This window comes from Gasterosteus aculeatus, chromosome 4 (assembly GCF_964276395.1).
Source record: "Gasterosteus aculeatus chromosome 4, fGasAcu3.hap1.1, whole genome shotgun sequence".
In the NCBI taxonomy this organism is placed as follows: domain Eukaryota; kingdom Metazoa; phylum Chordata; class Actinopteri; order Perciformes; family Gasterosteidae; genus Gasterosteus; species Gasterosteus aculeatus.
The window spans coordinates 2,664,552-2,682,266 of record NC_135691.1 but is presented as its reverse complement, the minus strand read 5'-3'; the positions used below and the strand labels follow the sequence as shown (position 1 = coordinate 2,682,266).

The following is a 17,715-nucleotide window of genomic DNA, read 5'->3' as shown; positions in this document are numbered from 1 at the left end:
CGGCTTGTAGACGGCTCGTTCAATTGAAATCATTTTGGTAATCCAAGCAAACGACAAAGAAACAACATCCTCTCAGTTCAAGGTAAATATTCTGCCTCTCTCCCTTTTATCTTTCCTCCCCAGACGATAACTGCAGACTGAGTGACTACCGGCGGCTGAAAACCAAGGTTTTGGATTTGCACGACAAGCGATACATGGGCTCTAAGTTCCACGGGGCCCACGGGGACAACATGGCTGCCAGGAAGCAACTGGTGGACGTGATGTTCAGACGCTTTGATGCAAATAGCAACGGTCAAATAGATGCCAGCGAGCTCTCACAGGTAAGGATGCTGATCGGAAAACCACAGTCGCTTTTATTTACAAGTTACAGATGAATTCACTGATCACAAATGCGCCTCAGAAAGACTTTACAGGTTGTACAGTTTAACGGATGAAACCTCAGGCATCAGAAAGAAGATCCCTTGTACACCACGTAGACAGAACATAACAGAATTACAACATAGTTGATCTATGTGAGGCAAATGATTGATGGGATGATGGTGGTCAGAGCAGAAATAACACCAGCAGCAGAATAATGATGGATGACGGATAAAAGGGAATGATAACGGTGGTAAAAGCGGTTTTAGAAATGTGACCACGGTGCAGAAAATGAAAAAACACCACCCGTGCGCTCAGGTGTTTGAACACGTGGACCCTGAATCTCTTTGACACGAGTCGTGGTGTCAGTCTCGCTCCGCCTGCCCATCCGTCCGCTTGCTGCCCCGGCAAGCGGCTTCAGGTAAATCTTTTGAAACAGCAGCGAGGTTCGGAGGGGCCTCGTGCTCGCGGGAGGCTGCGGCCTTTGACCTGCGCTCCCAGGAGGGGACGGGTGTAAAAATGTAACAAAATAAAAGAGAAGCTTTTTAGGGAGATATTATGTGCATAAGAAATGATGTCTCGCAGTACCTGAGGACAGATACGAGTTAAATAAATGGAAGGGTAAGAAACCTGCGGTGGTTTTCAGAAACACAAAACCAGTTGCTGTTCTCAGGTCAGTTTCCCGCTGATCCAGCAGCATATCCCATCTGCACCGGGGTCACCTTGGCGCTCTTTGTCAGCGCTCCTTCGCCCTACAGGGGAGGTCTCATTGGATTCACTTAAATGCATTTCTAGTGTTTTGACTTGAAAACCTCCAAATAAGTCTTTTCGTTGCCATATTTTCACATAATTAACACATTTTTACATGTTTTTACATTTGGTGAGTTGCCTTCTTCCAGCATGAGAGGCATCAATATTTAGGGATGGAAATGCACAGTCAACATGTTGTGCTGCGTTTTATGAAATAATATTGTACAGAATGTTCATTTTTAAACCTCTCGGTGATGCTATTTATTCCGCTTCAGGTAACGTCGTACCACTCCACCTCTCAGTAATTCCTCACATCCAGACAAAGAAGCTCTTTTTTGTTCCTCGAGGACCGCTTCTTTCCATCAGCCCCTTCTATCCTCCTCGAAACGTTGAATGTCGTCAGATTTGGCAGAAGATAAGCGAGTATTTTTGGAACTGCGAGAAATTGAAGTAATACAGGATTGCAGGTGGTTGCAAGTTTTCAACGAAATTCAAATAGTTTTTTGCAAACATCAAAGTCCTCCTCTGACTTTCAGCTACACATTGCTGTGTGAGAACAACATTTTTTATTGTCTTTAGCTTCAAAATTAAGATTTCTTCAGTGTTTTTTGACTCTTTTTATTCAAACACACATATTGGCTGAAAACATTTAGAAACTGTTGAGCTACTTTCACCGCACGTCAACATTGGTGCATGATAAGTTATTGCGTGATAAATATCGGAGTAAAATTGCTTCATCAATCTGATGAATCGCTTAATAAACAGAAGGCGTTGTGGGTTAACAACGCCTCAACATATGGCTGCCTGCATGTAATTATGGATCTACTCTTTAATGAGTTTTTATGTTGCCGTATTAAATGTTCTCACATAATGTCATTTTAAAATAATGAACACCTTGATGGAACACAGTTTTCCTTTCCCTCTGAATAATTTGAGTTTTAAATATCATAAACAATGTGTAAAGGTTCAGATTCACTTTGATTCCATTGTCGATGCAATCTGCATGCCATTAACCTCAGCGCCTTGGACTGGACAAGTGGTGAATGTTAAAGAAAGAGATTTATGTAAATGATATTGAACAAAACCAGCGAACAAACCCTCATAAGGAGCATTGCACGAGCCGATCACACCTTTAAAGCACCAAACCCTGCTGCCGCCCCGAGGCGCCCTTGATAATTTTCAGGTCTCTTTTGAAATCTGAGGATAGCGATCCCTCTCCCTGGCTTATTTGCCCCCCCCCCCCCCCTCCCCCCCCACCCGCCCCCCCACACAATTGTTCCTCCCCTTTTTGCCCTTTTAGGGCCTTTTGAAATGCCGAATAATAACTGTTTTCCTTCTTGCATTTACCATATCTACAATTCATAAGGATTTAAAAATATATTGTTATTATCGAAAAATGAAATGTCCTTTTCTCTTCTTTGTCCCTCCAACAAAGTGAAGTCAGAGTGTGTTATGCAGTTGTATGAGTGTTAAAGATTTGTGTTTTTACAGTTTACCTCACGCACTGAGAATAAGACTGAAGCAAATAAAATCCTCGTCTAGACCAGAATGAGTGTAATTAATGTGGAAATCTTTGAAAACACTCTGCACCAGAGTAAAGCCTTCCTCGTCCTCCCACCAATGCGTAGGATTTAATCAGATTCATGAAGAGGGTTGACACATGTTTTATTCCGTATCTTATTTCTTCTGCAGCTAAATTAAAAGCAAAGTTTCCCAAAGAAGAGACAAACATGACCTTCAAACTTTGTTTAGGAATTTGCAGAGCGTCGGCGTCTGAGCCTGATTAGATTCGTGTGGTTTTATACGGATATGTTCTGTACCTGCCAACACGGGTCACGTGTTTTTACAGAAATTAGTCTAAAATGCTATAAAGTAGCAGAAGCCGTGATAGATTGATGTCGACTAACCAGACAAAGCGCCGTTGACTCCATAATTAAAACTTTGATTTGAATTTGAAATTTGAAGGGTTAAAACCAAAAAGCAAGCAGCAGCAACTTACAAATCAACTACGTTGGTGCGAGTCAATAAAAGCCCCAAAAAAAAGGACTACAGAGGCGAGCATATTTTTTACCCTTCAAAACCATTTACACTAAAGAAGCTGTTACTTGTTGTGATACGCTAAAGATGCACCATCACTGGTGCACTTCTTCATTTTGGGGGGAGAGGCGCAGGGCTCCGTGCATGCGGCCGTCCCTCGTGATCGCTGGTTTGACAGCTGATCTTCTGTGATGGATGTTTCCCTGCACGGCCGTGCAGAAGGACGTGTGTGTACAGCCACACTATCAGCAGGCTGATGATAAAATCTGCATCGCTGGAGACCTTTTTTAACCTTCTATTGTGACAAAACTTCAGTTTGACTACCCTACACTGACAGCTGATGCCGTGTGTGTTTCATCATCTTTGACACTCATCACAGCTCAGATTGGGGCTCCTAATGTTGATTTATAGCCGAGAATATAAGCAAAGATTTCGGCTGAGAATATTAAGTAAGTACATGTATTTGCACGCTAATAATCCAACAATTAAATTAGTGAGCCTGTACTGTAATTGTGTAAAATAGGGAAAGTAATGATATCTATGTTATTATCATTATCTTTTTATTACACTGGAAACTGTTTTAGGCAGAACATTCATAATAAATGCTGAAAGCATGTCTGCATTCACTTGAGTGCTGTTCTTTGGAGCAATTTTTAGATATTTAATAGAGCCAAGAAGAATGTAATTTACTTTCGACATCAAAGCTTCTATTAAGGTCACCAAATTCATTTTGAATGTCTGATATTTTGGGATGTCGTGACAAAGAAAAAATAATCCGCCTTTATTTAATCAACTTTACTTGCTTCTTATTCACCTCCCTTTGTGTGGGTTGTTTGGATCGAAGGCAAATATGTGTATTTTGACTATTGGACTTTTGGACAAAACAACAACTTTTCACACATATGAAACAAACCTAAGCAATCAATCAGCAAGGTTCCATGATGCAATGCAGGATAAAAGGGCATCACATCGTGCTGCACTTCTTCTTGTCAGTGAGCACTTCAAATACGTTGATGCCGAACGTAACGATGATTACATTCGGTATCAACGTATTTTGCGGTGCGAGATAAGTATAAAAACACATCCTCATTTTATTGACGAAAGCATCAAACAATCCGGGCAGCACACGCGACATTTTTCAATCATACCCACGAGCACCGTCCTCTGATTTTAACCGAACTTTGATGCAATCTCATTCAAGGTCATCAAGCAAGAAGGTCTGTCCAAGGACGTCTCCGAGTGCACCTTGTTTGACCTGCTGAAGTACAACGACGTCAATGACGACGAGCACCTGACAAAGGACGAGTTTTACACGGCCTTGGGTGAGTCCAAAGTTTTCACTGTTCGATGAACTAAAGTTTGAGAAGCCTGAACGCCGTCGCTGAGAACTCACCAGATTCTGCCAATGCAAACCGCAGAAATCAATTCCAACGTGTGGACGTTTCAAACCTTGAATTCACCTCCTATTGTTTCCATTCAAGTGTCGCAAATCTTTCAGCATACAGAATATCGTATCGACCGACCTACTTCACCACCTGTCTCCAAAAAGTACAAACCTTCCACGACAGAAAAGTAGTTTATTTAAGTTTTGATCTTAGAAAATCAATCATTTCCTTTCCTTGGATACAGGGTTCATTGTAAAGTTCCACTCTTTAAAGATTGAAACAGTGTTAATTATATAGTTATATCGGGCGGATTATTTACTTTGAACTCCAGATGGTTGGCGGCTGTTCTGTGGGTCTCGTTGTTTGGCTCTCTTGGGGAGGCGGATAGAGGCGTTCGGCATGGACTCGGTGCCAAAGGAAGCAGATCATGACTAATGCAGGACTGTTGTTCAAACTGAACTCCTCATTCTAACATTCCAGGTTCTGCCTCTGATTCACTCCGACACATGTGGACCAGTTCCTTCCCTTTGTTTTCCTCCGTCGACTCAATCTCCTCTGACAGAATACGTTGTGACATCCGGCTGGCTTGTCGCATTTAGCGGTGGGAGAGAATTTGTAATCAAGCGCCACCTCATCAGTCGTTTGTATTTGAAGCATTTCTTTGAGCAGACAAAGATACGGGGGGAGGGGGGGGGGGGAAGTGGATCATCCTTTCTGGCATTGTGCGCATCACGCGCCAATGTGTGGGAGCCAAACCCCTTCAGGCGAATCCTGAAAATAACGCAACCCCGGCCGATGTGCGAGAGCTGCATTTCCTTGTAGAGTTAAGTTCCCTTAGTTTCCACTTCCTCTTCAGTCTTCTAATCTTCTCTCGTTGCCTCCTTTCAGCCTGACTCCTCATAAGGAAACGGGGTATTAAAAGAGTTTCCTTCAACCTGTCTCTCTCTCTCTCTCTCAGTATTATTTATGACGATTCGATCAAGCAGTAATGAACTCTCTCTGTCAACAGCTCGGTGTGACTCAAACAACGCGATGGGGGCCTCGAACAGGGTTCAGCGTCTAGTTTGAAAAATGTAGATGCTCCACAATATGCGGTTTCAAACTGGCGGAGCGGCGTTATGCGTCCTCCCCTGACACCACAATGGTGTCACATTATCTTCAAGCTTCACATTTTCAAAAAACAGGCTGCCTGGCAAAGCGTTGCTTTTTATTATTAAAAACACCGGTCTGTTTTATTGCAGCTCTCTGTCGTGCAGCTATATGTCTTTGTTTTCTCCACGGGGGGCGACGAGGACTTGAGTCATAACCTGGAACGCGTTGACGCAGGCTGAGCCGGGGGACCAGCAGTTGCAGCACAGCAGCATGGACAGAGATGTCCACACTGACCCCACGGGACACGCGCTCGCCGTCCGCGGCAGACATGTGATGCAAAGTTATTTGTTCACTTCCATTGCGGGATAATCTGTGAGTCGTGGAAAAAAAAAAAACGATGCAAATACTTTGAGCGCCGTCGTGATCTGAGGGCCGTCCTAAAGTACCACAGCTGATCCGTGTGAGTCTGTGATTACGACGCCGGCTTTGAAGCAAACTGCAATGAATGCGGAATGACTTCCCTGTCTGATCGCTCTTCTAATGAGGACCGTCTGCACACCTTTGTGGAATATTTAAAGTGTGTCAACGATGTTTGTCAGGACCAAAGATAACTCTTTAATGTCCATGCATTATTCATTCCTCCTTTGCATGGACCAGAAGGGGGTTGAGAATCAATTTGCTTCAGCTGGCAGTGAGGCAACTGTCTGGCAGAAGTGATGTCTTTTAATTAGATGATGTCACAGATATGAGTGATGTCTGCCACGCTGCTGATATTTAGCCCCCTGTCGTCCTTGAATAATTCCGTGAATGATGGCTTAGTGCATCGTGGGTAAACTGATAAAAAGTCATTTATCATAAAAAAACTTCATTAGCTCTTAGTGGAAGAGTGTGCCGATACATCGGGGGATTGTTAGTGACACATTAACATCACACAGAGTGCAACGGGGCACTCGGCATAGAGCTCAACTGAACAAACGTTTCCTTGCAAACAGCATTACGATCTAAAGTTCAGTAGCTTCGCTCTCCCTCAGTTCTGTTTGTAAAGCTCTAAAATCATTTTTGCAGTTTCAATAAGTTAAAGTTACTATGTGACAGAAATAGTTACGGTGTTGAATAAATGAATCCAAAACTTTCTTCAATGTCGCAGGGTAGAAGGTTATTGATTAAGTGTCATACAAATAAACCCCAAACTTTATTATAAGTTGGTAGAGTTTCAAGCACATGCTTTTCTTCTTTATTGCATCCAACCAGCATTTCTTGACAAATGTATTATCAGATTTGCATTTTTTATGTCTGAGACCTGGGAAGAAAGGGATCTTGGTTTACACTTTTAGCAGAAGTGCAGCAATAGTCCATAGAGCAAGTTGGAACAAGTGATGCAGGTGCACAAAAAAATAAATGATTATGAAGCCGTGACATGACAATCAATATTTGTGATGGCTGAAAATAAAACTTTAAAAAAAAAAGGTTGTTCTCACTTTTTACCCGAAGCAGTAGAAAAGGAACCTGTAACGCTGTATTGGGACTCCATTAATAATGTTGTCTAATTTAACCATAACCAGGCACGAAATAGAGGGCGACTTAGTCTGGGCAGCGGTCAGATTAGAAATACTCTTCCGTTATGCCAACGTCCGTTTAAAGCCCCTTGAAGTCGGCTGGACCCTCGCGGGCTTCCTCCGCCTGCGCGTTGGACAGACGAAATGTTGTTAGTTTGGATGCACCAACTGGACACACTGCTTCACAGACAGCGATGAGAAAACAACGCTAACCTCGGGCTGGTTCCTTCCTGTGCACAGCCCATGTGAACACCTCATCCCGTTGAGATGCTCCATTTAAGTCCAGCATTCACGCGTCCTGTCCGTCTTGACGCAGCACACTTGTATGACTCGTTCCAGCTCGTCTGTCAAATACGTACGGTTTATTTATCCAGTGCGCTGCCCGACCAGCTCACAGTAATGACCTTAGCTGTCCTATCGAGTAGAGTGCTGATGCTATTTGTGCTGCACGGTGCACGGGGAGGGGGGGGGGGGACATACATCACCCTTCCTTGTTGTGTTTTGGGTGCTGTGATATTGATCTGAAGCGTGACAGCAGCCCGGAGATACAGCGCTTTGATTTCTGCTGAGGGTGGACGCCTGGGAGCGCTCGTCAGGTCACTCGAGGGACGTGTGGGAAACTGTGAGAAAGACTGTGAGGTGATCCATAATGTCCATGTGCTGATGTTGAAGGTGGGGGCTGACCAGAATGTGTCCACTATCGTCCTTCATGTCCAATCGTCTATTCTCTACAAATCTAGTCTCTGCTCTGCATTGCGTGGATGCAAAAAAAAAATGTTTGCGGGCCAGATTTTGGTCTGTTTTTTGTTTAATTTTATTCTGCTCACTGTCTTTTGCTTTAATACAAGACGGCTGTACCAACGCGTGGATTCAAGTAGGGCGTAATCCTTATATTTGCAGAAAGTTCTCAAAGTTGGAAAATGAGTTGACTTGCTACTTCTGTGAAGATTTTAATTAGACATCCACACGCACAGCCTGGGAGGCTCTTTTCACTGAGGGAAACTCTGCTTTTATTCAGCACACAATTAATGGATACTCAGCTTTTACTTGTCTAAACCCCTGCTGAGCAGTCCATTCACAGGCGAAGAGGAGTGCCGTTAAATTGGTTTTATAATTCATGGTTTATTTTCCAGCATGTGCCTTTCCTATCTGCGGAACGTATTAGAGAGATTAAAAAGAGGTTGGATTACTTTTTTTAGTTTGTGATCCTCAACTGAAGGACAAGGGACAATTTTCTCAACAATTCTCGAGGGAGGATTATTCTTGTGCCACTAAAGGGAAGCGGTGGTGCGTTTGTCACAGCTATATGTTCACGCATAACGCATGCAGAGCTGTTAATGTGTTTGTTTGGGATGGAACGGTTTACGCCACCGCTGTCGTTTAAGATGGTTGAGTTAAGTCGCGTCTTATTTGTTCTGGATGAAATCCATTAATTCTCCTCGGCCTGGTTAACACAGCTGGTTAAGATGATGGATTCTAACATCTGATGCGCAATAAAAATAAAATGACGGCAGGATTGTTTCATCAAAGTAAATTCAGGTTTAAGTGTTATTGTTTGAAAGCCATTGTACGAAAGGAAAGATCCTCATCTTTATTTTAAGGGATGTGTAATTCTTTTAAGGACAGTTTGAATTTTACATCTGAAAGGTGGACAATAAATTATAAAAACGTATCTGCCAAAACTAAGAGTGGTTATGACCGAAGAATAAATCTGAATAAAGTGCTTTTCCAACATTTTACATCTTCTCCCGAGAGCAATAGCCTTTTTCTTTTTTACTTTTGGAACAACTTCTAACGAAACCAACCATGTCATGGTGGCTTTGCACGGGCGAACTGGCGTGGCAAATTTGAAAGAGACCCTTTGACCTTTCACCTCTGAATATGTGGATGGAAATTGGTTGAGTTGGTACCCAGGAGCCTTCCCTTTACATACATGCCCACGTCATTCTAATACCATGCAGTTAGAGGCAAAAACATGTAGTGGTTTGAATGCAGTATGTCTTATTTTTTATGTTTTTTTTCTATATTTTTGCCTCCCTGAACAGCTGAAATTGCATAAATCGTGTTTGACCGCAGGGCTGAGACGCTTCAGGCTTGAACGGACACAATTGTATGAATTTGTGATGTTAATCCTCAAATAGCCAAGTAGTCACAGTATTTACTTTAATTCATGAACTGAGCTGTTGTGACCTGAATCACAGCTTCACGAAACGTCACAACCACAACTTAAAGATCGAGGCCCTCGAGAAGATGTTTGGTATTTCTAAGCATAGTAGAAATGTTGGTGGTATTGGTTCTCTCTCGTTCATAAATGATTTAATGAGTGACCATAGTGATCATCATCATCCCTTTGGTTCTATCCCTATGGATTTAAACCCATCATGATGATACCTTTGAACTTCATAGTTCCTGTGGAGATGAAGAGTGCAGGTGCATGTATACGTCTCATGAAGTCTACTTGAAGGCTACTTTCATGTCTCCTTTTACATTTCTTACAAACGCATGAAGGGAATTTGAACTGCACCACTTTTCTGATGAACGTGAGAATTAACAAAAGCAAATGTTTATAACTTCACACAAATTGCTTGTAAACTAAAAGGTGGTGACATAACCCGACGAATGCGTGAGCCACTTCTTGGCGGGCGGGCGGAGGCGTTCAGCCGTGATGATGACAGGCGGCGATTCCAGTCGTCCAATGAATTCCAGATGTTACTAGTAAAGACAGTTTGACCTGCACTGACACAGCAGCTCGTTCTCAGGACATCGAGCGGTTCTTTGTGGATCCAGTGAATGAACGCTTCAGTAGACAAGTCTGATTCTCACTAAGCCTTCCGACGGGGAGACTAAGAGGGACTCAATTAGCTTTTCTGGCTGTCAGGATTGTTTAGAGATTCAGTGTAAGCAGATGGCTAAGCTTCTCCTCTTTCCTCAATGTTTAACATCTCCTGCCATCTCGGCATCCAGCAATCGAGCCGCGCGGCTATCTGAGTGTGCTGTGATGCCGACACAAAATAAGTAGAATGCACAGAAGCGGTCTATGCTGAAAGGGCTGAGGTTAATTGATGCATACGCTCTGTGTACTGCCAACGAACACGCAAACAGGATTCTGATGCGGCTCGGAACGGCAAAAGAACAAGTGTCACTCAACATTACATCCTAATAAATAAAATAAAAGCTGACGTAGTTTACGGGCGCGGAGCCGCATCTTGTGCTAAATCGAGCTGTATCGTTTACTTATTGTCGTAGGATGAAGAGATTTTTCATTAGTGGCTTTCCATAAGGTAGGTGTGATCAAATTAATCCAATTAGAGCTCCTCACAGGCTCGGTTGCATACTAATGCTGGTCGTCTCTCAGGATCTCTCCCAACAGCTGCTGTGGAGACAGACTTGAGGCTGATCATGCAGAGGTAAAGCACTCACTAAGGCCATTTGTAAATGTTTAACAGCCATCTTGATGTGGTTCATTTTAGTGGGAGGAGAGAGAAAAGGGGTTATAATTATCCCCTCGACCTCTGCCTGAAATTACAATAATACTGCAAAAACCGAACCATGCCAGTAGATACTGGAACTATATGCGTCTCGTAGATTTCCACTTAAGTGGAAAAACTCACAATCCACATCAAAGGTAGTTCCCCCCCTCAAAATGACTCCAGAGTTCTTCAACCTAAAGTTGAGCTGCAGAGTTTTCCAGGTAAACAAACTGGAATCCACACATGGACTCGACGAGGGTAAAGGTTTGTTGCAACGCGTTCCTGCCTGTCTTTCCCGTTGTGCACAAGTGGTAAAGCACATGATGCACATGAAAAGGATTGTTTAAATGAAAGAGTACGAATGGCCCAAAAAGGGCAGCTCACCGGAAAACAATGGTTTACCGTAAAAACACCGACAAATCGAATGCAAACTAGAATTAGACAGCTTCATGATTTCAGTCGGGTTCAGTTTTTTCGCTTGGCACAAAGGCATTATGTCGGGGGAGCAAAGATCACTTGATTGTGGTTGCTGTTGTTGCCTTGTGGCACTGCGGGGATGCAGTTTGTTCAGTACTGTGACAAGTGGAAGCATTTCAACATTAGAAGCAGAAATAAGTATTCCTTGGTTTGACAAATGGGGAGTTTGTGTGTTTCAACGTTCAAGCTGTATTCTTTCTCTGTCAACATTTAAGTCCACCGAGTCCCTCCTCTTCCTCTTCCTCTTCCAAAACAAACACTCCATTCTTCTTTTGCTTTGGGAGTTGCACAAATCAACCATCCGAGATCAGAGTCACCGAGTGTAGATTCGTTTTTTCGGGTCTTTTACTTTGGTTTTCCCTCTTTAATAAACATTGTCAGGGTAAATACTTTAATCTCCGCTTCAAACTGTCAAACTCAAAACAATGGAGGGTACCCAACCTTCCAGCCTTGCACACATATATGTATGAAAGAAGGTTGAGAGGGAGTGTGCTGGAGGATGGAACGAGGGGGTTCGCTATAGTGTAATTTGTCTTCACGCAGGCGCCCCCCCCCTCGTAGCGCCCTGCAGGCCTCAGCTTTTTTCCCTGACAAGCCTGTTGCTTCCAGTGCAATAAGTGATTTACCTCCGGCCGCGGCACTGACCGCCATCCCTCTCTGGCAGCAGAGCAGAGTGAATCAAACGCCTGGACTCTGTCGTTAATCAGTAATTACAGGTCGGACTGTGAAGGTTGGTCCTTCTCTGCGGGCGGAATCCCTCGGGCCTCGAATCAGACAAAAAAAAAAAAAAAACAGGAGCCAAGGCCGCTCCCTCCTCTGATAAATCTTTTTGGAAGACGGGTCCAGCAGCCCGGACTCCCATCGCTCCGAGGAGCTTCTCCTGCAGGCCGGATTCCAGCCTTCGCTTCCTTCTTCCCTCCCTCCCCTCCCCTCCTCTCCTTCCTCCGCCCACCAGCGGGGCCTGCCCGGCCTTCTGTCTGCCCACTTTCTTCTCCAAATCCTCCCTTGAGCTTCACACATTTCCGTCCTCCCTGGGGATCAGCGGCCAATCGAGTTAGCCGCTGGCGGGATACACCACAAGCATTTGGATACAAGGGGGCTGTGATTGAGCGGTTTAGGGGGGGGGGGGGGCGGCGTCTTTGACGGGTGATTTCTGTCAGCGTATCTCCTCAACATCACGGAGCGCGCCAAGTGGCTGAGTGGGGTTGATGGGCTGGCAGGAGCGCTGTCAGTGTCAGGGGAGGAGAAACCGGATCAGCCCAGCGTGACTGACGGAAGATCCATTTTTCTTAATTCTTTACTTTCTGCACCAGAGCGGATTTAACTTGTTACACTTCCTCAGCTGTGATCGTTTTGTTGTGTACTTATTGCAACTACAGTCACGCGATGAGCGGTTTTGAAGAGGCCCTGTAAAAGCACAAAGTAGTAGTTATAATATTCAAGAATGCATTAAGGCCTCTGACCCTTTAAAATAGTAATTATTCAATAAACTAGGCCAAATAGTCAAGATGGGTTTAATCTAGTTTTTGTACTCTGTGAGTTCGTCTTGGCTTTGTCAGTATAGATTCATGGTCTGACACCATCAGTAAATGGAGAATAGTTTCTAAAATGAGTTTATCAGTTCAAGGTTAAAGTTTCCTTTTCAACATCATTATTATCACATCTTTCAATCCTCACTTGCAGCATCGTTCCTTGTCATTTTCTCATTTCCTTCCAGTCGTTTAATTTCTCTGCCTATATTGGCTCTGCCATCATTCCTGCTGACTGCCGTTGTCACGTCTTTATTACTGACAAACAGCTTTTAAACGAGCAAATGATCGCTGTCACATTACGACGTCCACAGGGGAAACGTTTCAGTCGCTTTCTGTCGTCGGTTGAATTTCTTTTCACGTTCCATTTGGACCCCTCCTTTCTCAGATGAATCAAAGTGACGGGCAAACTGCTGCTTTTAAGAACTAAATAAAAGATTCAGAAACCATCCACATCCGGCGTGGCGCCGCATCACACCCATCAGCCACGACTACTTGGATTTTGCGAGATGGCAGCGGAGAACATCTGTAATACATGATACTGATGCAACAGCACAGCAACATGCGCTGACTTCATGCAGCTGTGCGATTTTGTCATTCTCAGGTGGTCGTACTGGAGGTCAACATTTGGGACTGTTGCATTGAGCTACGTCATACTCTGGGCTGTTTTTGTAGCCAAAGCCGAGAGGAAAATGAAGCAGAAGCAGGTTTTCTATTGTTTTGCAAAGCTGTTTCTGTTCTGTTGCTTTGTGGGTTTGCATAACAACACGTAAACGTGCAGGAAGAACACGTTTCACAGTTTACAGTAATACATTAATCGAAATTGACCGGAACGAGTACTGATTCATTAATTGTCGTTTACTTAATGAAATCACGCAGATCGTGATTTTCTTTCCACAATAAACTGTGAACCTCAAAATGACAACTAAAATCAACTCTCCATTAACAATATAATCAGTCTTACTCCCGTGAGAATAAAAGGCTTTTATTAATCCTCCAACTGCGATGAAATCCGGGCCGAGATCTGGCCGAGCTTAAGCAGGGTTTCATCGCCGCCCAAATGAAAGATCAGAAAGTCTTAACTTGGATTCTCCCACAGAAAAGAGGCCTGAGTCGCTGCGACTTTGGGCTGATCGGCCGGGATCCGACCGGCCGGCCGGTTAGAGTTCGCAGTTCGAAGACGAAGCGAGAGCCGGGCTGAACGCCGCAAATGAGCGAGAAGGTTAAAGAGCATTCGGGGTGGGGGGGGGGGGGCGCTGCTGGTACGGGGCCACCGGGGCCGCGCCGTAATTGAAGGTGCTCTCATCCTGTTTCTCTGGGCTCCGTCTGCTGGACCTGCTCTTTCATCAGGTTTTGTATTTCACGCCCCTTAGGAGCAGAACAAATTGAGCCTCTGTTTTCTCTTGCTCCGTTGCTCATTAGCCCAGAGGAAGATTAAAAAGAATTCTCTCGCAGGCGGCGTTACGTAACGCACCGCGCGACGGCCGAGCGCACGCGGCCTAATCGGCACTCCTGGACACACACAAAAGGCTTTAACTGGCCGCGCCGACCTCTCACCCGCCCACCCTGCCTCTTCTTAATGGCAGCAATTAATGTCGGTTATGAGTAATAGTTGACCGCTGATCCCACCACCACATCTCAACCGTAGCAGAAACGTGTTGAAACACCTTTTCAGGTATTATGTAGGAATACTTAATTGGGCAAATCTCCGCCTCCAGTTAAAGCCTCTCTGGCAGTAGTTGCACATGTAGCAGCGTGCTTCAGGGAAGATCTCATCCTTCAAGTAGAAATTCTATTATGGTATCAGTACATAAATCCTGCAAAGTATTAACAAAGCATTTATCCTTCCAATAAGTTAGGGTATAAAGTACAGGCAGAGTCTGTTGGGATTTATCTTTGTCTTTATTCAAGATATCTCATGGAAACTAAAAGTTTTTTTGCTTTTTCGCTCTTTTGTTCAGCGGCTTAATTTGCTCGAGTCCTTATTCTCAAAGGTGCAACATGCTCCGATAAAAACAGGGGGCAGTATTTTACCTCTGCTGCAGGGTCCATTCAATCTAAATACACAGACAAGAAAAAAACAGAGGCAAATACTAAGTGACAGCAGAGCGGGAATGTGAGATAGCGTCGCCGCTGCAACCTCTTCACATCCCGCTGATGATGTTTTTCAATCTTCCCATTAAAATTCACAGCATATCTTCGCCGCTGCGCCTTGAAGAGCGTTTCCTGTAACATTCGTGTCATTTATTTTGCCTCTCGCCAACAGATGTGTACCTGCTCACTCTCCCGGATGACCAGAAAGTGAGCGTCACCACGGCAACCGTCGGCCAGAGCGCCGTGCTGACGTGTGCCATCGCGGGGGAGCGACGGCCTCCTGTGCTGTGGAAGAGGAACCATCAATATCTGAACTCGCTGAACCTGGAGGACATCAACGTAAGAGCCGGCCTCCCTCTGTCTGATCTTATGCTTTACAGATGCAGTACGATGGGTAGATACGTGGAAGAAGAACGCTGGATGGATGATGAGATTTATAGGCGAGAAGCTCTCACGCTGGCGTAATTATTAGTGTTTCACGCTGTGAAGCATCATCAATTCGTAACGGCTGAGATCATTTCATCCCGCGTTCCTTTCTCGCAACATTTCGATTCCTTCGTATTTTTTTGGCAGTGGCTCGCCGGCACCTTTTCTTTGCCTGTCGGCGCTGGCTCTGTATTTGCGCGTCCGACAGTAATCCAGGATGACAGTTTGTGCTCATGCTGTCCGTGTTTAGGGACCGCCGAGAGGCGGGTTTCAGACAAAGAAGGGGCACGAAGGGAGGTACCAAAGGGGTTCGCCCCATGAGGAAGAACCTACTTATGAAACCTGCACGTTGCGTCCTAATCGGCATGCCCGGCCCCCCGACGGGCCCCCCGTGTCCCTTCCATCGTCATCAAAGGGAGCAGCGGTACTCAAGTGCTACGAGGTGCAGAGAAGCCAGATCTCTATCGCCCCATCGCCCCCCCGCGTGTCCGACTGCGGTTAGTGTGACTCCACGGTGCATAATTAAGTCAACAGCGTCGCGGCGGACGAAGGGAGACCCAGCGAAGCCGCTAATGCGTCATTAAGTGTTGATGACCCTTAGAATGAGCGAGAGGAGGCCCGGCTGTCGGCACCATCGAATGGCGCCAAACTGGCGTTCCGGCTGCGCGAGTGACGTCGTCGTGGTTTTCTGGGAAGCTCCACCTTTCGCCTTTTAATGTCATTTTGTTTAATATATCAAAACTGCTTTTCAAGCAATTCATGGCCAGAAGAGATTAATGCAAGCGCAGGACGTGTGTCACGTCTGGACCCTGGAAGGAGACTCGGACTCAGGATCAGAGCTTCCAATCTTTCTTTATTTTTTTAAAGGACAGATAGTAACTATGTTCCGGGACAAATCTAAGTGGGAATTCCGAAGACAGGCAGTAGGTCGGCAACGCGGGAGGCAACAGATGGTTCTGGTCCAGGGGAATAGGCAGGTTCGTGGTCAGAGGCAGGCGGAAGGTCGAGTCACAGGTTCTAAGGGGTTTAGGGGTAGATAATCAAAAAAGCGGTTCAGCAGAGAAGTGTACATTCAATACCTCACAACCTGCCCGCTGCGTCGGGCTGCTTTTATAGGTATTTCTCTCTCGCAGGTGTTTAGAATTCCGGTGATTGACTCCGGAGGACGCGTTCTTTGGCTCCCCCTAGTGGCCTCCTGCCGTCACGCTGGGGTTGAGACCTCACAGAGCCCCCTCCTCCACGGCCGGCTCCTGACGGTCGAGCCACTGTAGACGGCGGGCGACCCCGCGGGCGAGGTGCAGGGCGATCCGGGCGCATCCGATGAAACTCCTCTATTAGTTCTTGGGAGAGGACATCCCGGGCCGGGATCCATGATCGTTTTTCAGGGCCGTATCCTTCCCAGTCCACCAGGTAATGGAGGCCGTCCCGCAGACGTTTGGAATCCAGCACCGCCGTGATAGCGTATGCCGGACCCCCATCTATCTCCAGTGGGGCAGGTGGCGTTGGTGTCGGTAGAGATGGATGGAGAGGGCTAGCATGGACAGGCTTCAGAAGAGACACGTGAAATGCTGACGAGATTCGATAATGTTTAGGTAGAAGCAGTCGGTAGGTTACCGGGTTTATGCGATGGGTGATTTTGAATGGTCCGATGTATCGTGGCCACAGCTTCCGGCAGGGCAGACGCAGCTTCAAGTTTCTCGTGGATAGCCACACCCTCTGACCCGTTTGGTAGCTGGGAGCGGGCCGGCGTCGTCGGTCTGCGAACTTCTTTTGCGTGCTGGCGGCTTGGCGGAGGTGACGATGGGCGGTCTCCCAGACTTCGCCACTGCGTTGGAACCAGTCCTCTACGGCCGGTACGGGACCGGGCCTAGTGTCCCAGGGAAACAATGGGGGCTGGTATCCCAGCACACACTGAAACGGGGTTAATCGTAATGACGAGTGGAATGTAGAGTTCTGTGCGTATTCTGCCCAGGCCACGTACCGGGACCAATCATGTGGATGTTGTAAGCAATAACCACGAAGGTACTTCCCCAGTTCCTGGTTGAGTCTTTCGGTTTGGCCGTTGGTCTCTGGATGGTATCCGGACGTCAGCTTCACCTTTATTCCCAGCCGGTTGCAGAACGCCCTCCAGACCTGAGACGTGAACTGAGGACCTCTGTCTGAGATGATTTCTTCTGGAAGGCCGAACGGGCGAAACACCTGGAGGAACAGACACTCTGCCATCTCTATGGCTGAAGGAAGGTTACACAGGGGTATAAAGCGACACATTTTAGAGAACCTGTCGACTAATACTAAAATAGTAGTAAACCCCTCTGACGCCGGTAGGTCGGTGAGGAAGTCCACTGCCACATGGGACCACGGTCTCTGGGGAGTGGGCAGCGGTACTAACTCCCCGGCGGGGAGTTGACGGGGGGTTTTAGTTTGTGCACAGACCGGACAGGATAGCACGTAGTCCCGCACGTCGGGGGCCAACGAATTCCACCAGTATTTCTGGGACAAGAGCTGAGTGGTTCGGGTAATGCCTGGATGTCCTGATCCCAAC

General features: G+C 45.9%; 1 protein-coding gene across 1 annotated transcript in view; it reads left to right on the top strand.

Moving 5' to 3' along the window:
- fstl5 (follistatin-like 5) overlaps nt 1-17,715 on the top strand; it is a 107,844-nt gene that overhangs the window by 52,330 nt on the left and 37,799 nt on the right. Inside the window, exons 5-7 of the mRNA XM_040174002.2 lie at nt 124-320; nt 4,346-4,466; nt 14,920-15,086. Coding sequence (XP_040029936.2) covers nt 124-320; nt 4,346-4,466; nt 14,920-15,086 — 485 coding nt within the window. The remainder of the gene's footprint in view (nt 1-123; nt 321-4,345; nt 4,467-14,919; nt 15,087-17,715) is intronic.